The 22,806-nt window shown below is 33.1% G+C and overlaps 3 protein-coding genes across 3 annotated transcripts; 1 reads left to right on the plus strand and 2 right to left on the minus strand.

The window, feature by feature from the left end:
- The first annotated feature begins 437 nt into the window (after positions 1–437).
- On the plus strand, positions 438–6,192 carry LOC11420096 (protein PTST homolog 2, chloroplastic). The gene is made up of 8 exons (XM_003613524.4): positions 438–1,243; positions 2,160–2,322; positions 3,236–3,431; positions 3,514–3,761; positions 4,726–4,871; positions 4,957–5,104; positions 5,705–5,773; positions 5,858–6,192. The coding sequence occupies exons 1-8, from the start codon at positions 741–743 to the stop codon at positions 5,954–5,956; spliced, it is 1,572 nt and encodes a 523-aa protein (XP_003613572.2). The 5' UTR covers positions 438–740; the 3' UTR covers positions 5,957–6,192.
- A 518-nt stretch (positions 6,193–6,710) lies between these two features.
- LOC11414967 (ultraviolet-B receptor UVR8) lies at positions 6,711–11,432 on the minus strand. Its single transcript, XM_003613525.4, has 8 exons — positions 10,296–11,432; positions 8,998–9,153; positions 8,732–8,890; positions 8,096–8,263; positions 7,814–7,945; positions 7,634–7,720; positions 7,325–7,420; positions 6,711–7,246 (listed from the first exon to the last, which is right to left on the minus strand). Exons 1-8 carry the CDS (start codon positions 10,483–10,485, stop codon positions 7,074–7,076), a joined length of 1,161 nt encoding a protein of 386 aa, XP_003613573.2. The 5' UTR covers positions 10,486–11,432; the 3' UTR covers positions 6,711–7,073.
- Positions 11,433–11,612: 180 nt separating this feature from the next.
- On the minus strand, positions 11,613–13,681 carry LOC25494625 (uncharacterized protein At1g27050). Its single transcript, XM_013598308.3, has 2 exons — positions 13,308–13,681; positions 11,613–12,052 (listed from the first exon to the last, which is right to left on the minus strand). Exons 1-2 carry the CDS (start codon positions 13,620–13,622, stop codon positions 11,810–11,812), a joined length of 558 nt encoding a protein of 185 aa, XP_013453762.1. The 5' UTR covers positions 13,623–13,681; the 3' UTR covers positions 11,613–11,809.
- Positions 13,682–22,806: the final 9,125 nt, after the last annotated feature.

A 22,806-nucleotide genomic window follows, 5' to 3' on the forward strand; every position in this document is an offset into this window, starting at 1 on the left:
CCTTTTTACAATTTAGAAATCGTGGTTGGCCCTACCGTTCAACACTATTGGGCTTGGTTCGTGGACATAAATGATGAGTGACCCGATAGCTGAAACATGATAGCAGGTAGCCCAAAGGATATTGAAGAAGCTCTGATATCATTTTAGAAATCATGGTTGGGTCTGACAACACCACAAAACCGAACTTATAAGGTGAGGATTGCAACACTTGTAAACACATTGTCATATCATCTTCTATCCGACGTAGGACTCTTAACATAAATTGACGACGCCATCGACATGATTATCTCTTAATCAATCAACACAATGAGTCCTGAGTTGGGGTCGAATCTCAAACCAACTTCCTTAAACTTTTGTTCATACAAAAATAACCTATTTTTGTGAACTTATCTTTGATTTATCATTACTCCTTTTGGTATTCTTTTGGCATTAATCTGATCCACCTATTCATTCAAGTACCCAACAAAAAATTAAAACAATCCCATCCAACCACATGATCAATTTATGAGACTTTGCTTTCTTCTCACTTCACTTTAGTATAAATCAGAAAATAAATGCCACTAAATAACTCTGTATACAACAATTGTGAAATGTGTGCATAAACATTAAACAATATTAAAATAACTCTGAAACCCTTTTCCAGTGAAATTTCTATCACGCTATTGTTCTTTCCTTGGTTATAGCACAGCACCTTGTTTTTCTTCTAACGCCGTGTAACTGTTCGACGAAATGCCTGAACCATGCATTCTCTCACCTTCCCACATTTGACCCTTTCTCTCTTTCCCCCTATCTTTGTCTCATCACACTCTTCAAGAAAAGTTCAAAACTTCGCAGTTTTAAGCGAGTTTAGTTTGGTTCTTGGGCGTGAAAGTTCTATCAGAAAAGATCATTTTTACACTCAAAAGGGTTTGTATTGGTCTTGTTCTCGGTTTTTGACACGGTGCAAGGATTGGGCTGGTGATTTTTCGTCTTTGGAGGAGGAGTTGTTGGAGTTCATGCAGAATTCGGAGAATCCAGAAAGGTTTCCTACAAAGGAGGAGTTGATTAGAGGTGGGAGAGTGGATTTGGTTGAAGGGATTGTTAAAGAAGGTGGGTGGTTATCTTATGGGTGGAATTTGAATCATGGGTCTGTTGAAAGTGTTGATTTTGAAGATGGGAATGTAGCTAAGGCTTCTGGGGTTGCTGCTTCTTCGAATTCGGATGATTTGTCTTTGGCTAACTCTTCTCAACCAGCTGAATCAGTGTGAGGATCCTGTTATATTTTTCTTTTCAATATTCTTTTGTTGTAAATCCGTCTTGCATTTAAATTTTCGTGGCTTGAGGTGTTTTGGAATTAGGGAATGGTTAAGGTGCCTAACATAGGTTTTGTTTTGGAGCTTTTAATTTGGAATATTTTGCATGTACCTTTAAAATTTTGCAGCAATGAGCTATTGTGTTTGTAGCTTAGTACATTTATAACTTTCTACTGTTTTTGTTTAAGATCATCGATGTTGTATGGGATGGAGTGTTGGAAAGTAAAACAGGAGAATAAAATCAGTATAGTGGAGATGAGAATGATGGCTTGGATGTGTGGAAATACTAGAGAGGAGATAGAATTAGAAATGGTAGCCTTAGTGAAAAGATAGTTGAATCTCGGCTTTGCCACTTAGGTGTTTTGGGTATGTAGGAGGAGAGTTATATTGTAGATTATGTCGTTTAGAGATTTGGTCAAACAGAGGATAGTCCAATCCTATAGGCAGAGGAAGCCAACAAAAACTATAGCATAAACTATTAAGAAAGACATAGAGGTCAATGGTTTGGCTAGAGATATGATCTATGAAAGAATATTATGTTGTTTAATCCATGTAGTTTACCCCACCTAGTGGGATAAGACTTGGTTGTTGTTATTGTTGTATTTTTCTTATCATGAATCGTTTGTGCCTTTGTGGTTTTTAGCGAGCTTGGTTTGGTTTTGGGGCATAACATTGGTTTTGGAGGTTTTCATTTGGAACATTTTGCATGCACCTTTAATGTTGCAGCAGCGGGCTAATGTGTTTCTTTGATTACAATTATACGCTTCTATTGTTTTTATTTCATGCCATGTTATTATTCTTATCGTTGAATGGATGAATTAGATGCAATTTTGAGTGATGCCGTAATTGTTATATTCTGTTAAACAGGGAAATAGAAGCTGAGGAGTCTGGTATTGAGGGCATACTTAATCGTTTGGAGAAATACAGAAATAGTTCTTTCGGAGGTGGATTCGGAGAGAAAGAAGTTGGTGTTTCGTCCGATAATAAAAAAGATAAAGAGGAATGGGATCATAGAACCATAAAAGATGGAGTAAGTAAATAATATCCCTTTCGAATTTTGTATGTTGTTCAGTTTCTACTTTTATTGCATGTTAGAAGTAAAAAAAATGTTGGAATTATGGAACACTTCTAATATTAAAAAAATGTATCATTTATATTATTGAAATCGTGGTTGGGCCTAACACAACCCTGCAAAACCAGCTTGTGAGGTTAGGATTGCCCCCACTTATAAACACATGTTCAGGTCATATTTTATCCAATGTGGGATTCTAACATGAAGTTGATGTTTCGTGCAATAATAAAAAAGATAAAGAGGAATGGGATCATGGAACCACAAATGGTGAAGTTAGTTAATATTATACCCTTCAAATGCTGCATGTTGTTTCTTAGTTTCTATTTTTATTGCATATTTCAGAAGTTAAAAATGTTGGAATTATATAAAACCTATACTCCCTTCGTCCCTTAGTCTAGGAACTTCTACCAAAAATCTCGGGTATTGAAAGTTGTTGAAGTAATAAATTTGTCTGAAATGTGTGTTAGTTATTTATCCCTATAATTATTAATATCATAAGAGAGGGAAAATGTATTTATTTTTTTTAGTGGTAAATTAAATATGGGTTTTTTGTAAAGAAATCAAATCATCAATGCTTGTGGAATTTTCTAGAGAGCTTTATAGTTAGGGACACATAATTGTTTGTAAATGGTCTTATAATTAGGGACAAAGGGAGTAATATTAAAAAAAAAAATTATCATTCATATTTCCAATGTTTCTTCTATTATGTATTTCATCCAATCAGTTTAAGGAAACTATTGTATGGGTTTACTATTCAACAAACATTTTAGTGAGCTGTTGTGACCAGAAATTGAGAGTTGAATATTGTTTTTGATACCTTTTACTACTTAAACTTTAAAGTATTAATTTTAGTGTCTTCTATGTTGTAAAGGTAGCTGCCAAACTTAACAATAGTAGTAGACAATCCTCATTGAACCCAACAACCAGTCCCCTCAGTGGTTCCCAGATCAAACTTGATCAACACGGATCTCAACTAGCTTCTAATAATTCAAGAAACTCAATTAAGCCAGAGACATGGAGAAGTTGGATTGATCAGAGAACTGGTTTTTCAAACGCAGATTTTGAAGGTAATCTCTTTTACATTTCAGGTTGCGTTTTCTTTGTATTATAATCTGGATCAACTGATATATTTGCAATTATGACTTACAGATGCTGAAATTGTTCCCAGTGAAACTCAGAAAGGACGTGCGAGCGATGTTTCAGGACGACTTGAAATCGTCAAAATAGGAGAGTTTTCTGACGAACCAATAAACAGAGAAACAGGATTAGATACTCTTGACACAATTGTAAATGCAAATCACAATGACATTAAGTCCCGTATCCAGCTTCTGGAATCGGAGCTATCCTCTGTACTTCATTCGTTGAGGTCTAACACCAGTGAAGTTACAATGCTAATGGTAAGCCGTAAGAGTAATAATATAATGAACTAATTTTAGGACTTCCATGTAAATTACTCAAGAAATAGCACAAGATTCGCACACTTCCTGATATTCTCACTTACCAATTATTTTTAATTTTTATTTACACAGAAGGGTCGATTTTAATTATCAATTATTGAAAAATAAAATTAAAAAAATACAGATAAGAGAATTTCTCACCACTTCTCTTTCGGAGAGGTAAAAAGGTACATTCTACAAAACTAAGAAAAAGGATAAGAAAATTATAATCTGCTTCCACTTCTATTTTGGAAGGAAGAGGAGAGTTTTGCTGTGCCACTTATTTGGAGCTGAGATAATCACACAATCACATTAAAGGCACTAAAGACATTTTGCTTACCAATTTCTTAAGTAAACAGCCCATTTCGTTCCTTGAATATGTCATACGGTGTCCCTATAGTTCTCAATGCATCAAAATTACAAAAACATCCCCGAATGTATCTGTTTATATTCAATTTAGTACTCTAATGTATCTTTTCTTAGTTAGTTTGGTCCTCAAATATGTCTTCATTTGAAGTTTCTATATATTCAGAGACCATTATTAATGACATTGCCTCATACATTTTGCGACCAAAATTACTATTTGTTCCAATTTGATGTTATGATTCAGTAAGTTGCGTGAAACTGTCTGTTATGACCTGGTGTTAGTAAAGCGTTTTCACATGCTCACTGGGTTCTTAGACTCGGAAAGAAAATGTATATTTAAAACATTTTACAATATGCATGTGATTTAATTGGTTTAGGTGTAGCTACTACCTACTACAAATGCACGTTTGTTTACTGTAAAGAAACTAGAGCCTAGAAAAATGTTTCTTTTTCATTAGAATAGTCTTTCACTGACTGTCAATATCGCTTTGAAGGCCTTTCCTCAGCAAATCCTAAAACTAGTCTTGATTTGTCTGCTCTGCTGTGTATTCTTCAACAGGAGCAGAAGAATTCTTCTGATGATCTAGCAAAGCTTTCCGATGCTTGGGAATTCCAGGAAACTGAAATCATGAATTCTCAAGCCAGACTACGTTCGTTACGTGCCAATTTGGCAGTGTTAGAAGGAAAGATGGCATTGGCAATAATGTATCCTCCGACACCATTCAAATAATTTCACAATTCACACACAAAAAAATCTAAATCTTGACTATATCATATTATTTTTTCCCAGGGATGCACAAAAGGCTATTGATGAGAAGCAGAAGAAGATTGATCATGCCCACAAAGCTTTGAAACTTTTGAAGCCGACTTGTGTAGTTTGGCCTAATATTGCTTCCGAAGTATTTTTAGTAGGATCATTTGATGGCTGGTCTTCCCAGGTCTAATCTCTTTCTGAGAACTTTTTATTTAGGTTATGGTAGATAGTAGATCATGTGCGTTTGTGCTTTTTTAATTAACAACATAGGTCTTACAAACTTTAAAATGATTAATCAAGCTTTTTAAAATAAAACCAATAACCCCAAAAAAAAAAAAAAAACTTCAGTACTTTTCATTGTGTATTGGCTTTGGTTAAATAGTTTCATGTGACCATTTTCCTTGAAACTGTTTTTACGATTTGGAGAATGTTATGTCACTTGCATGGATGCCATATCAAATATCGGGTCAGGGTTCACAAACAATCTTGCATGGGATGTCTGCATACAATATTAGATTAAAGTACTCTTGGAATGAACCGCCAGTTTTGCCTATTATATTGGTATTCATAGGTCACTTTCAATTGTTTGTTCGATGAAATTAAATTGCCTCCGCTTTTGTCATTGTGTTCTGCAAAAAGGAAGTATGAATTGTCTGTGATTTGTAGAATGACGAATGCCGCATTACAAAATTTTTGTATATGGACACTCTCAAAGTCGTTCAGATAAATATATTGGCCACATCACGTATTTAAATGATATTTAACTGAAAGCATTGCATTGCAGAGAAAGATGGAGAAATCAAATACTGGTATATTTTCTGTGTTTTTGCAGCTGTATCCTGGAAATTATGAGGTTAGTTGTATTTCAAACATGTTTACGTTGTGACAGATAAGATATACGTTGAAAGCAATATAATGATTTGATTTTTTGTTGCAGATCAAGTTTATTGTTGACGGTGAATGGAAAATTGATCCATTGCGTCCGGTGGTTAACAACAATGGCTACGTGAATAATCTTCTTGTCGTTCATGATTGATGTAACAAAAATACTGAGTGAGGATGAGAAAATATCTGTATAACAGAGAAGAGGATGAAATGCATTAGGTTAGCCACCCAATTTTTTTAGCCATTTTTTCACTCTTGTACAAAGTATAGAGTGAGTAGATCATTATTCTTTTCTTCTGTCCTTGTATGTTGCAACACTAATAGATGTAGATATCTTGACTGATTTCAAACTAATCTTATTCAATCATTTTTAACACGTTCATGCAATTGTGCAAGTGGTGCCACATTTACAGGTTTCAATGTTGTTCTTAGCATGCTTCCTGATTAATTGTGAAGATGAGAAATGATTTAAGTATATTTGTACCGTTCTAGAAGTATTTGTGCTTTTTGAATCTAGCTTGATCTTTTCATTTTCTTCGTTCATGTTCTACAATTGTTAAACCGCATGGGGGGAATGTGAAAGAAAACACTGGTTTAACTTTCCAACTTTTTGTTAATATTTGACATTCCAAAGTCTTAAGTCAAATCCAAACAATTACAATAACACATGAAACCAAAATCATAAAAGTATTAAATGGAATGAAGTTATGATGCTTGCAGTAACAAGGAAAATGAGTGGCCACCCACTTAAATTTACAATTGCAGTCTAGAAGAAAAGAATCTCAGCCATGTTTTAGCTCAAACAAGAATTTGCGATACTGGCTTCTATACACTGCCTATAATAGTCCATAAATGCATCTTTAGAGTTTAAAAAAAAAAAAAAAAAAAAAAAAAGTGAGATCATCTTTAAGAAATAGAGACATTTGTTATTATAATTTTGGATATATTATACAGAGTTAACTATGTCACCAATTATACAAATTATATCTTTATACACCATAAAATAATGCAGCTCTCCGTTTTTTCAAGAGTTATCGCTACCCATATCAGTGAGCCTTTAGTTTCCCAGTTCCCAGCTCAGAGGGACTAGAGTACTCTGGCTTCAAGTGCAATGTAGCCTGAACTCAAAACAGCATGAGAAGCAAAATTGTTTGGAAGCACGACACCGCACCGTGCAAATTTGGTGATTTTTCTGGATGTATACATCTGGACTGCTTTTGGGGCGTGAAGAAAGTACCGTGCTCTAACAGAACATGATTGGCGAGAATTTATGGCTTTGTTAAAGCAAACGTAAAACCACTTCCACAATAAACTCTGATTGATGCAGCTTCATTCAGATCATAACCAAGATTTACAGTAACAGGACTGATTCGGTCACCATCATCCCCTAACCCTAGTTGACCATGCTCACCCCAACCCCATGTCTTTATTTCTCCATTCTCTGAACATTGAGAAAGAAATAAGTCAGCATGCTAATGTGATTGTAAACTTGCTTAGGTATAAGAAAACTATATCTTGCCTGTGACAAGGACAGAATGCTCAGCTCCAGTAGCAATATCAGTAATCTTTGTTCCATCAAGTCCAGGAGCTTTCTCCAAATTGGCTTCTCTTGAATCTACGACATGACAAACAAGTTTACTTTAGAAAAGTCTTATCAAGTAATATGAAACTCTGAAACATTTGCAGTGACATCAGATTTTTTTTAAGGGGTGGCCATTAAAATTAATGTATTTCCTTTTATTATTAAAGTTAAGAAAATAAAATGTATTCGATTAGTGTTCTTAATGTGAAAATATTTTTGTTTACAATTAAGTCCAGAAGGAAGTACCGAATAACGACTTAGCCGGTCTTGCATTGTGAAGATCGCTAAGCACTCCAAGGTGGTTGCCCCCAAGCATATAAACCTTCCCCTCACCTATACACAAATTTAACAAACAAAATTCATTCAAAAGGGAAGTGACAGAAGATATGAAATCATGAAACTTTGGTGTATAGTGTCAGTAAATACCAGTCATAGCTAAAGCATGGTTCCACCCTAGAGTGACTTTAGTAAATTTCGATGTAGAGTTTAAGCATTGTGGAAGGTGTGAATCTTCATAGCCCTTGAAGCCTCTTCCCCAGGTGTAAAGATGTCCATCAACTGATGCAAAAACAACCAACAGAGAGATAATGAATATTTTAGAAAAGAATATAATGTAATTTTTTGAATTTCACCTCCAGGTGACTTAATTTATCTTATTAAGAAAAATGTGAATCACATATCATGCAAGGGAAGAAGTGATGGATTTACCAGATAATGCAGCACTATGGTCTCCATTTGCAGAAATTCCAACTATTTCCTCATCTTCAAATCCACTAATAACTTTAGGAAGATTAATAGATTTTATTTTATCTTTGGAGACACCCAACTGACCACGCTTACCAGAGCCAAATCCATAAACTTGATTTGAAAGACAGCCTGCATCGTCAAAATGACCTTTGGTAATTGGAGATAAACAACTAGTTTTAAATTACAATCCAAAATCGTGATCATGACCGTGACATCAAAGTTACTTATATCCTATGAGCATTTATACAGACATGGACATTTGATACAATACTGACATTTACACGTAGACACATGATAATTTAAGAAAGTGGAAGGAATCGAATGTAAGTATGTAACCACATGTGTCAGGATAATGATAGTGTCAGATACTGACACATGTTGCACACTAGACATGCCTCAATCTAAAGTGTCAGTGCTACATAGTCGATCTCTTAGAGAGCAGTTACAATTGTATCTGATGTATTTTATCATAAGCTTTTACAATATCAAAGACCGTTATACGACTGCGTGACCATAATTTTAAAACTTGCATTGAAATTCATAATAATGAAACAGAAACTTTAGCAAACTGAGCAATAACTTATACGAATCCAATACCTTTCAACAAAACAAGAGAATGGCGCATTCCACATGCTACCTGTGCAACATTTTGATCAACAAAAGATGACACTTTGATGGGTGAACTATGTGAAGCATAATCACCATGCCCAAGTTGGCCAAAGGAACCATCCCCACAAGTGAACAGGCACCCAGAATCTAGAAACCAAACAAGAACAAGAAAGACAAAAGTAATCAATTTTCAACAAAAAAACTAACCCCAACTATTCATTTTAGAAGCATATATTGGAGACAAAGATGCATACCTGAAACAAAACCTGAGTGGCCCCAACCAGCAGAGACATGGGTTATGAAGTAGTTGTCCAATGATGTTATAGCCTTGGGATATAACAAGTTATTGACAACCTCTCCATGGCCTAGTTGACCAGAATTTCCCCTACCCCATGATAATACCTTCCCATCTGCATTTTTTTTTATAGTTTTGAATACACAGTGAGAATCAAGAAGAAGTTAACAAAAAAAGTTAAAAAAAAAACGTTTTGATATTCTGTAATGGGCAAATTCTGATTTTTGACTGCCATAAAAGAATTTTTTTTTTCTTCCAAATAACTTAGCGGCGAAACTCACGCACACTAAATGTGAAGCAGAGTATTGCAGGTTTGAACCCGCACTCCAGCAAATCAATGTCCCTCACAACTTTTTCCATCTGAGCTGCAACCAGGCGACAAATTATTTTCTTTTAATTATTCCAAAATCACTAATTTTAGGTTATTTCTACAGTGGACCACCTTGGTAGGTGGGTCATTACGACTCGTACATCGAAATTGTTCAAAAGACCAACGATGACTAAAGTCGTCAGAAGTAGTTATTCATAGTCCTATTGGTCATCACAACTTAAACAATGAGTTGATTGGTGTCGATTTGACAAAAACAAGAGAAAACAATTATAAGTCGAATTTTGGAAGTCAACATATCTATTTTATCTTTGTTTTTATCTCACCTGAATCGCCCCATCTTTCTATTTTATCTATTTTGAAGTCAACATATCTATTCTTATACCCATCAAGTGACTATCTTAAATGTTTTGATACAACAAATCTTAAACCTCTACTCTCAAAGGCCGACCATCATTGAAGTTTCAAACAATTTTCAAATAATAGTCCACGATGGATCACCTATCAAAATACTTCACAATTAATCCATAAATTATTTATAAGATATATAGAACTTAATAATATTTGTGTTAATATGTATGACTTCTGTAAAAGATATTCAATTTATCTACTGTACAATATTTTTTTGAGGGGATCTACTGTATAATAAATGTTAAGGGAATAAAGCAATACTATATTTATATTTCAAAGAATAAAGCCAACAAAAAAAAAAATCATGTAAGTACAATTCAATACTTATTTTTTGACAATTAAGTACAACTCAAATGGTAGATGTGAGTTTCATATTCAATAAATGACAATTTTTTTACACATGTAATTTCATAGATTAGAGAAATAAAATCAAAATTCTATTATATATTAATTAAATAGAATAGTACAACATAAAACAAAAAATTTCTATATTGGGAAATTGGTATGTACTAACTAACCAGAGGTTAAGGCAATGACATGAGCGCCGCCACAGGCAAGTGAAGAGACAGAGGGCAGAGACAGAGACAGTTGTTGAGGGATTTGTTCATCTTGAAGTCTTCCTGTTCCTAATTGACCATCTGTTCCAGCACCCCAACTCCATAATCTTTCTATTTTCTCTTCAATTTTCACTTGTTCACTTTCTTCCATCAATCTACTTTCACTTTCTGTTTTGTCTATGTTTCTTCTTGATATCCCACAAAACACGTACTCCGTACCTTTAAGTACTAGTTTTTGAGTTCAGTTTTGTTTTTGGGACTCCTGTTTTTCAGTTTTGTACTGTGTTTTAGCGGATGTTCCTTAGAATCCGAGGATCTTGTTCTTTTTTTTTTAGAAAAAGAATGGGAAATATATTTTTCGAAATCAATTCTTTCCTAAATCTATTTTTTTTACTCAATTATCCCAAATCATTTATCTCCCTTGAAAACACCAACGTATATAAAAAAAAAAAAATAGTTAGCTTATTCAGATCGCTATTTTAAGCAAACATTATTTTATTTTCAATATCCTTAAATAATTGATGTATCCAAAATATTTATTTATAACCTTGACGAAGCTAGTATTTGTTTAAACTCTACTCTTTTGGCATGATTTGTTGAAAATTATACTTCAGGGAAGCTATTTGAGTTTAATAACAATACATATATATTTATGACAATCTTGGGGTTTAAAGATGATACCTAAATCTAAGGTGGGAAAAACCTCTAAGTTTAAAGAACACTGACAAATAAATTTATATTTTACTTCCCTTCATAGACACCGGCAAACTCGAATTCAAAATCTATGAATGTTATACAATGACATGATATTTTATGCAAATTTTATAATCACTCTCTAAGCGTTAGACATTTCCCAGAAGAAGTGAATGACTCTGATTCTACAATGAACTGCAGTGACAAAACTAATAAATACAATTCTTGCTGTCTGTGTGTTGATTTATTCCATAGATCCACAAACAACAGCATAATGCTTAATGTTCTAAGACCATCCCCAATGGTAAGGTCTTCACCAATAGATGAAAAACTTTTAAGTCGTGCATACATTTGAATCGCTGATTACACAATCTACAAAAAGAGTTCCCTGCATCATGCCATCAAATACTCAAATAAACCTTAATGACCAGATCAAACTTGTAACCAATATGAATGACCATAAAATACCACGAGGCAAAACAGTAGATTAAGGCAAATTGAAGCAAGGAATGAAGTAAAGTGGTCTCTTCATTAAAGAAATCAGAGAATATCTTACAATTTCAAATCTAAATAGTTAAGCAAACATAGGATAAACCAACTATTTACCAAATTATATTACTAATGTAGACATCAAACATCAAAAACCACAAACTAAATTACATAATTAACTTATATGAAAAAAGAACTAGCATAGATCTAAACCCTAAATTCAAAGTGTTATCAAAACATTGATACAAAATAAGTTAACCCTATGAAAAAAGATTAAATATTGATTTTCAGAATTACAAGATATCATCATAAGCAACAATTTCTCTGCCCTTGAAAGGAACTTCAAGAACTGAGCTACCAGAACCATCCTCACTACTTTTGGTTTTCCCTATAGCTGAAGCAAGTCTATTACCTCTTCCATGCCTCCTCAGAGGTGCCTCAGCTCTCACAAGCTTTGACATAGACACGTTATCCTTGTTCTTACCAACTCCTTCCCTCCACATTGCTAGAGGATCTGTTGCCCACAATACCTGAACCTGTTACACACATACACCAATGTCATTCTTCTGTATTTTCCTTAATGAAGTACTAAAAAAGCAATTCACTGATTAAACCAACTAAGCGTGTATGTGTAGAGAAGGTAACATAACAATCCACAGGTAAAAACCAAGAGAGTTTTATACATGGAAATGTTGAATGGGATGACCGCCCACCTCCTGAGAGATAAAAAAAACCACCATTCAATTATCAACCCGGATATCAGTACCATAACGAGCCTAAGCTATTGACATATCCTAGGACGCATAATCAGTGGCGGATCTTTTCGGTGACCGGCGGGGGCCACGGCATCCCCCATATTTCCCTTATATACAATATTAGTAGTATATAATCATTAGATTTCCACTGCTGCAGTGGTAAGGGGGTGCCATAAAATTCTTAAGGTCGCGAGTTCGGGCCTTTCCCTGCCTTGTTTTTTACATTTTATCTTCTAATTTTAAATATTGTGTTAAAAAAAAAGCATTTGTGGGGATTCGAACCCCCAATCATTAGATACTTTCAAAGATTGTATACCACTAAGCTGATTATTAAACACTGTTAATATTTGATACCATTTAATATATATTCCATAAAAGTTTGGCACCCCCAACAAATTAACTCAAGATCCGCCACTGCGCATAATGCGAGTTAAACACCTTAATTACAATGTTTTAAAAATGAAACCAAACCTAATGGTTCAACATGTTGAATGTAGACCGGGCACGACACTGTCTATAGTTCAGTTATTTGTGTGGTTGGTTGTCTTAATTGAAGTGGGTCAAAGCAGTTAACCATGACACAAATGTCTTGCCAGTTCCGTTTTTAAAACATTGCAAATTACAGTGGTTAGCAATAGCATAAAAAACAGAGTTCCTCAGTTTAATCTTTCAAGCACTACCCCTTTTGTTGTCTCTAACTTCAAGTTTAAAACTTTCGCCATAATGTGAAATAATTAAGTACAAAATTCTATCAACTAAGCTCTATTTCAGTCTTCATTGGTGCTGTATTGAACCACATAGCTTCAAATACCTTTTATGATTGTGGTCTTAAACTACAAAGCTTAAAAAAAAAAAAATTACCATTTTTAAAAAAATTAAGCTAAAATTTTGTCAATTGATTTTGATTCCATACTTCATTATCCCCATCAATGAAAAAAAATGAAATTTTCAATTTAAACAACGAAACCCCAACATGTCAAATGAGAATTCCAAAACCCTAGACAAAAAAGAAACAAAAGAAAAGAAAAGAAAGAACCTTTTTAGAATTAACAGTGACTCCAAACGAAGGATCATGACCCGCGGCGATGGCGGCGTCTGCGGAGTCTTTAGTCCGGTAAGTGATGTAACCGACGGCGTCACGGTCGATACGAATGCGGGAGATGGAGCCGTAGATCTCAAATCGAGACTTGAGATCGAGGACGGAGCAGTCAAGAGGGAGACCCATGATGACCACCGCAGACGGCGGTGTTGGGCGCTTGGTGGGTTTATCTTCTTCCGGCGGCGGCGGAAGTGGACGACGGCGTTTGAAGTCGTGGCGGGAAAAGGAGGGATTCTCTCTCTTGCGACTCATCGTTGTGTGGTTTGAGAGAGTAGCTAGCTTAGCTTGAGAATGAGCCCACGCTTTATTTTCTCTAAAATTATTTATTTATAAAAAAAAAAAATGAACTAGGAGAAAAAACAATATGATTATTTGAATTTAATTGTTAAGAGATTTTAGTTTGGCGTGTGAGGGTGGATTTAAGGAAGGTGGGAGAGATTTTTCGATTTGGTGGCATGACATTAGACAATAAAAGGTGAGAATTGTTCTTCTTCTTTTTGGTTTTGTTTATTCGTCTTTGTTTTTGAACATTTTTTCTAGCAAAAAAATGTCGAACATGACTTAATTTATATTGGACATTTTTAAGAGCAAAACCAAAAAGGAAGAAGAGTGATTTTCATTGAAATTTGACAATAGATCAATCATGTTAGGTTTACCAGGTCGGTCCAATCCGAGTGGGGTGAGAGCATGTCATAAATCAATTTCGTTGAAAGTCTCGTGTTTAGTGTAAGGAATATTTTAGAATAGAGTAGTAACAAGAGATAATCTATTGAGTAGAGGTATCATTCGTCAAAGGTTGTCTTGTGTGTAGGCGATTGTGGTATGGAAAAATCAGTTTCTCATCTCTTTTTCGAGTGTAATTGGCTAACGACTGTTACAACACTGTGAAATGCAGCGATGGGTCATCTAGAACAATTTGAAGGCTTGATTGGTAGTGAAAGAGCTCTCTATTTGAGAGTTAGTGTCATTTGGTTTGCTGGCATATGGAGCATTTGAAAATCAAGAAATGATAAGCTGCTTAAAAACAAGGATATTAGTATGGATCAAATAATTGAAAAGGTAAAAGGTTTTCTTGGAATTGGATAAAGTGCAAACCGAATAGCATTGATTACCACATTGTTCAATGAGAATGTCTTGGATGTGTGGATTAATGTCATATGCTTTGCAAATATTAGAAGATTATGGTTTAGTGGAGTTTTCAGTGTGGATTTGTGACGTTATAGGCAAAGAATCTTGTTTCTTTGGAGCTGGTCGTTATTTTCTAATATTTAAGTTTGGCCGGGTTGACGTTTGTTTCAACTTTGATGTGGCCTAGAAGGGTAAGTATCTGACGAGAATTGATGTTTAAATTGAGAATTTTTTGTTAGTTTGGCAGCAGCCTGTTTTGGTCATTTCAATTGCACTGGTTGGTTCCCATCTCATTTGTGGCTAACGGAGGGTGACGTGGCGACATGTGATATGACAAGTTTGGTGATGTGTTGTTTCAGATGACCAATCACAAGATTAAAGGGACCAAATTCAAAAATGAAAATTAAAAGAGGGACTAAATATAAAAAAACATATTAACAAAATTTGAAATTAAAAAGTCATGTTTCTTCCATCTTTTTCTTATCTTCCATCTTCTTCCTCTCTCCAATCTTTGAACATAAAAACGAAACACAAGGGTTTGAGTGCTCTGAGGACGTGATTGTAAGTAGGGGTGGATATAGGTCAGGCTGTCCATCAGAGGCCTATGGCTCGGCCTACTAAAAGTCTGGCTCAGCCTAACTCGTTTAATAAATGAGTCAAGCTTGAGCTTTTTAAAAAGCCTATTAATTTAATTAGGCCGGGCTTAGGCTTATAAAAAAGTCTATAAGGCAGACCCATATATGAGTATATTACATTTTTCCATATTATTTATATTACATTTTTTCATATTTATTGTTTATGTTAAGGCTTGCGATTGATATGCCTAAGGTCAAGTATGATTATTAGATTAAGTACATTGTGTCAAGAAGGATTTCAAACTTAATAGAACAAGGAAAATCTACATGGAAAAAATTAAATAGAAAAGAATTAAAAATCCACAAGGAAAATGCCACAATTAAGTTTGTTAATCATTTAAACAAGTGTTAAATAATAGAAAATCTACATGGAAAAAATTAAATAGAAAAGAATTAAAAATCCAAGTCAACGTGTCACATCATCAATTATACCTGTTAGATCTAAATTAGCGTGTCACATCATCATTTTTGCACTGTAAGATGCATGAAAGTCTAAAATTAAAGGGTGTGTTTGTTTCATGTTATATTCGTAGATTCCTATGAATAAATGATAGAAATATACATACATATGTTTGTTGCAAGTTTACTAAATTTTATTATCGGGTATAAAATATTTTTGGAATAGAACAATTTTCCCAAAAAAAAGGCAAGAATAAAGTTTTCATTTTTTTGTTTGACAAGTGAATAAAGTTTTCATGAAGATGAGAATAAATTCATATATAATTGCTTATTATAATCCCTATTTAATTCATTTTATGAATTTGAAATTTTGGCTTGAGACGTTGGAGTGAACTCCTCTTAAAGTTTCGAGTATGACTCACTCTGGTGCCATTTTTTTTTTGGGCCAAGTAGTCTAATGATTAGAGCTCGCATATTTTAAATGTGAAGAAGTGGGGTGTCCGGTGTTTGAACCCCGACCCCTGCATATAATATGTAACATCCCTTCTTTAATGTCAATTTTAGTGGGATAGTTTGCATTCTTTAAAAAAAAAAAACTATTTTTTATTAATATTTTTATTTTCTATTGTAGTAGTGTTCATATGTTAAAGGAATTTAACAATTTTTTTCCTTAATGTTTTTTAATAATCAAGTAAAAGGAATAAAATTGTCAATATAATAGAATAAAGTTCCCATAAAGATAAAAATAAATTCACGTGTAACTATTTATTATAATCCTTATTTTAATTTTAAGGTTTCTGAGAATATTATAATGATAATCAAACATATATATTTTTTTAAATATCTTTGAATAAAATTCACATTTTTATATTCCAATGAATGTTATTCCTAGGAATAAATTTAGTAAACTTGAAACAAACATACTCAAAGAATCTTCAAATTACCGGGGGGGGTCTAAAAAATAATAATTACAGGAGGTAAATCAAAACTTGACTAAATGGCACGGGAAAATACTGTTTAACCTTATTATATATAAAGGCAATATAGTATTTTGGGGTCGCTTTTCATTTCTAATCATATTTTTAAACAAATTTGTTTATAAGAATGCTATATTGTTGACAGTGTTATTCAAAAAGATGATAATTTATATCATATTTTTTATATTGTTAATGTCATTCAAAAAGGTAAGTATAGTTTATTACGATATGAAAGTGAAAAATATGTATAATCTATAATTTTAATCACAATCAACATTTTATAAAAACTATTGTTAATAATTTATATTTATACGCATTATTAGCTTAATAAAATGAGTAGACCGACCGGCTTGGAGTTCTAATCTGAATGCTAGTGTATATACAGAGGATACAAGATTTTTGGTTCATTTTCCCCTTCCAACTTTTATCCTTCATTTAAACTATTATATTTACAATTTTATTCCTTTTACTTGATTATTTAAAATATTAATTAAAAAATGTCAAATTCCTTTAAAATAGGAACAACACTAGTACTACTACAATGGAAAATTAAAATATTAATTAAAAAATTTGTTTTTTTAAAAGAAAGCAAACTAACCCACTGAAATTAATCCTAAAGAAAATCAAACTTAAAACTTTAAAGGAGTTTACTCCAATGTCTCAAGCGAACACCACCATATCAACCTAAGTTTTTTTTTTAAGGCAGGCCAACCCAAGCTAAATAAGCTTATTCGACATGATTGAATGAGCTCATTTTAATCTTATTTGTCAAAAAAATATATTTGATCACAAGATATGTCAATAATGACATATTTTTCTATGTACGATATGATTAAACGCGGTAGAAAAATGATACATGATTTAGAGATGACTTTCTCCCTTCAAACTTTATTCTTTACTTAGGGTCCGTTTGAATTAGCTTATTTTAAAGCTTATAGAAAATAATTTATGCAAATAAATAAGTTTTTATGTATTATTTATAAATTTTTAAGGTAGTTTACGAAGAAACCGTTTATGAAGATACACTTTTCGTTAGTGAGAGTTTATAAATTAAGATAAAAGTTGATTTATTTACATAAGCTATTTTTCATAAGCTCAAACCAAACGGGACCTTAAACTATTATATTTAAAATGTTATCCCTTTTACTTGATTATTTAAAATATCAAGTAAACATATTAAATTCCTATAAAATAGGAACAACTCCACTACATAGACAATACTCCATTGAGACTATTTTTTTTTATTGTGTTAACCTTTCTTTTCTCAAAGGAAGAGGAACTTGGTAATCCGGAGTTCGACCGAAATGTAAGTAAAATTTGACCAAAAATTATTCCACTTAAAAATTAAACTCTAGGTTCTCATGAATAATTCGTCATTGATGGAACTCATTAACCATTTGAGTTCAACTGTTTGGTTAATATTTGAAACTATTAAATGAGCTATATTAATCTTATTTATCAAAACTATATTTGATTATAGGATATGTCAAAATTAAAATATATTTTTATATACAATTAACTGTAGTAGAAAAGCCGATAAATAAGTATGTTAATGTCTGTCTTTCAGCTAATTGTATTAAAACAAATTGGAGAAAACTTACTTGTATGTATGGTTCTTAACTTCAAATATATTTGTTGTGGTCACAACAAACTTTAAGAAAATTATGAATTTGAAAAGATCAGGGTTAGTTAAGTTAAAAATCATACCCACTAAAAAGAAAAAGAAAAAAAAGATAATAGTTATTCTGGTCGCGTAACGAGTAGTCATAATGGTCCTTCAATATATTGAAACTTTAAAATAATACATGATTGTGCACTCTATTAATCAAAATAATCTCTAATATTAAAGTAGTTCATCAACGTTAACAATAACTTTTTTATTATAGATACTCACATGACAATAAGTAAATACACTTTATTACCCATTCAAAATCATACGAAAATGCAATAAGTTAAGTTCTTTTCTTTAAATGTTTTCATATGTATTTCGTTTGATGTCCGTATGTTCTTAATTTTAAATACATTTTACGTGATTATAACAAACTTTGTAAATACATTTTTCCGTATGTTCTTGAGAAATTGAGTATTTTGTTTTTTTTTTTTTACAAAGGTTGAGTAGTTAAAAGTCATGCAAAAAGCACATAAATAAATGCATCTACCTTTAGTCATATTTTTGTTTCATATCACCTCTATGTTTATAGCTTTTTCTTTTCTTTTTGCATATCAAACAGCTTTTAATTCCTTTTAAATTATTTTATAAGAAAAATATTCAGCTAACAAACTTGTACCTATAGTTAATGATATCTTCAGCAAGATATTCGTGTGCGCATGAATTTTAAGCTCAAATCTTTATATTTAAATATGATATGATGTGAAGCCTACTTAGAAGCATAACATGGAGCGAGATTGGGCAAACTTAGATTCACTTGCTCTCAACATGATTGTTGAGAAGTTAATTGAACCAATTGATCACATTTGGTTTGGTTCTGTCTGTAAAAATTGGCACTCAATTGCAAACCTTAATCATCGACACGACCACCAATTTAGGAGCAATGTAATGCCTATGCTAACGATCCCTTCAAAAAAGAGTCCAGAAAAACGATGTTTGTATAGCATACCTGCAAATAGAGTGTATCCATTAGAATCGACAATGCTAAACAACAAGAGATGTTGCGGCTCAAGTCATGGCTGGCTCGCAACGTTAGACGAAGAAGATGTCATCACTTGGGTGAATCCTTTTAAGGATGTTGCTCCTATTAGTTTGCCACCCATTGATAATTATATGGTATGTAAGGATTACGACTTCAATGTGCATAAGGTTACATTGTCGGTTGATCCTATAACAAGTCCAAATGATTATGTGGTTGCAGGAATTTACACTACCCGTAGTAGTCTTGCTTTTATAAAAGCAGGACAAGAGTTTTGGACATACATACAAGACACTGACCATTTTGGTTTCATCGATATTACATTCTACAAAGGTTTGGTGTATGCTGTGGAAAAAAATTGTGTGCTTCGATCTTTGTTATTCGGATGACCCTTGGGGTGTGGAACAAAGAATTCCAAATGTTTTGTTACAAAGGAGTGATGATGCAACTTATTCTCCACTTACTTATTTAGTGAAATCATTTGATGGAGAGTTGTGGATGGTGAGAAGGTTTATAAATAGGGTAAAAAATATCAACAAAGGTACTAATTCTTTACATGTATTTAAGTTGGAATTGAATGACAAAGGTGATAAGCTTATGCATTTGTCGAAACTTGAGAGTTTAGGAGACAATGTTTTATTTGTGGGTGATGGCGATTCAATGTCAGTATCAACTTCATATTTCTCAAGTTATCTACAAAAGGATTCTATTTACTATTCTGATAATTATTATAACGAAGTACCGGTTCCTTATCCTAGAGGTCCTTTTGATATGGGAATATATAACATAAAGCATGGAAGCTTTGGTGTTCATTGCCCTTATAAATCTTACTTCAAAGGTATGGCACCTCCCATATGGGTTGTACCACCTTTTCAGGGGAATTGATTAGGGTTTTGATTTATTTATTTTAGTTAGTCTTATTTAAGTATTAGTTGTTATTTTTATTTTTGAGGGAAAATATTAGTTTTTCATATTTGTTTGTTATGCTCATAAAAGTCTTGTTATGTTGACAAAGGACCATTAAAATCATTGCCTATTTATTAACTTTTTATTAATCTTTTTGTTGTGTGTATTTTAAATTGAATAAGTATTTTTTTTTATAAGCAAATATCCATATTAATAAGAAAGTATATATATATATATATATGAGGTTCTCCATCCTTTACGACACAAGTCTAGACTAAGCATCATAGTGAAGAACTATCCACTTTCTATGAAGGGTTAAAGAGCTCCCATCTAATTACGTGCTAGAAAATCGGTTAAACTTAACACACCAACTTTTAAAAATACTCCCTTCGTCTTTATATGTAAGCACCCTTTTATTAGAGGCAAATGATGCTTACATATAAAAACGGAGGGAGTATATATTTCTATATAACACGATTACTACAACAAATTCACTCCACCTTCCAATAAAAATTCCCCTTAAAAAAACCTTAACAAATAAACCTCGCTCTTAATCTTCGTTTACAAACCATCACCACAGACTGAATAACCGTACAACCTTCCCTCTCTAAGACTAATGCCCTCACAAAGAGTAACACCGAAACACAATACACTTAATATAAACAAATTAGCATTGTGCGACATAAATAAAAATTTGAAATTTTCCCTTCATTTTAGACTTAATATGGACCTTAAATGAAGAAAACAACAAAATATTGATGAATTTTGTCTCACGTCATACAATATAACCATTAAATGTGTTTGATGCTTTTGGGAAAAATATTCTTTTCAAGATACATACATAAACCCTATTTTCCCATCTATACATGTATAAGCTTTCCAACCAACCTAGAGACTGTTATCTCTTGTTTGTACCATAAACTAGACATGATGTTCAAAATTCTAACCCGTCAATGTCGCTCATTTCTTACGAAGGATAGAATTCTCTGGCTTTATAAGGCCTTTTCTTCTCTGCTTTATAACTTTTTTCAAAATTAAATTTTCAAGTAAAAAACTGTCTGATAAATCTGGAGGTCATTAGCTTATAGCAGGTTCCTGACTTTAATAGAAATACTTTGCCATTTTTGGAAAAACTTTGCTTTAGGGAAAAACTTATACTTTAGAAAATATGGGAGAGAGCCTACAAATAGTGGTAGGGTTCAATATATTTCAAACATGAATATCACTAAGTCCCCTTATTATATTGTACCAATATCTGAAGTTTTTCGTAGGGATTATGATTCTGACTATTTGTCCGGTTTGTATGATTATACTTTTCCTATATTGTCTTATCTTTTAACTTTTTTTATGTTACAAATTTTTGATGATTTTTTTATTTTAAAATTTTCGGTGGATTTTTAACTTGAGTGGGTAACAAGAGGGAGATAGGAAAAGGGAAGTCTTGATTGCACTTTTGCCCCCTATCTTTTGCCAATTGTGCGATTTTGCACCTCCTCTTTTGACGTCTTTCTGGTTCGATGGCCCCTCTTGTAATTCAGTGCTGATGTGTTCAATTTTGATGACGTGTCTTCAATAAGAGTCTAGCTTACCTCCATTTAGGCCTCGTCCATTACCCCTTTTCAAGGCACATATGTGTGACACATGGTAAAAACAATTTCAAGGGTTAAGATTAAAAGGTTATAATAGAGACTGATCCATCTTATTCCCCTCATCATCTCCCTCACTCATATGTGATACTCATACGACCCATCAAGCTTCCTCCTTCTTCCTCTCGATGGTGTCGTCGCCTTTCAGTCCATCCTTATAGAGATTTTCTTTCTCTCTTCTGCTCTACACATTGTCGCAATAGCCCCACCTCGTCGTTGTTGTTGTCCTCGCGGTGGCTCCGGGATGGTTACTGTTCCATCTTCTTCTCATCATTTCCATGACTTATTCTTATTTGAAATCTGAAAAACATCAAAGAAGAAAATGTTGTTTATTTTTTCCTGTGTTATTCACCAAAGATCATGCTTAAACACAATGTAGGACAATTCAAATTATATAAGCTGAAATGCTACTGAAATGTTCGACATATATAATCCGAACCATCATAGACAATGGATGGTGGCGTTACAATAGAGGTTTGGATAGTTTGGGGTGTGTTTAATGTATTTTTTTGTCGGTTTAGGCATTGTAAACATTTCTTTAATTGTAGTTACACTCTAGGATAAGTTTATTACTATGAATAACCTTGCATTTTTTAACATATTCATTCATTATTCACTTCTTATCCACTCTTTTATTTTGTTTCTCAATTTTTACTTACGGGTGTTTTATGATATCATGGTCAGCGTTGACCGTTCATATGATTCATGGCTTTTCAGTTTTTTGCTGAGATCGTCTGGTGGTCAGCATAGAAAGGAATCAAAGATATTTCAATTGAGTATAATGCATGGCAAAGCGAAGGGAATCCACTTTTATTTGGACAGGTAAGTAGAAGAAATTTTATCTTTTGTTATTAAGTCCATCGTTTTACCTTTGGGATAATGTTGATAGAAAAGAGACGATTGATTCGCTAACATCCTCCGTTTCATAATATATATCGTTTTTTTGAGAGAAATAATTTGTTTCAATTTACATGTCAATTACGTTATGTCTATTTTACCCTCCATTTCTCAAAGGAAATGGGGTCTGGTAATCTAGTGTTGGGTCGGGAAGTAAGTAAAGCATGAGCAAGAATTGAACTCAGGTTCTTCTGAACAAT

This window comes from Medicago truncatula, chromosome 5 (assembly GCF_003473485.1).
Source record: "Medicago truncatula cultivar Jemalong A17 chromosome 5, MtrunA17r5.0-ANR, whole genome shotgun sequence".
Lineage (NCBI taxonomy): Eukaryota > Viridiplantae > Streptophyta > Magnoliopsida > Fabales > Fabaceae > Medicago > Medicago truncatula.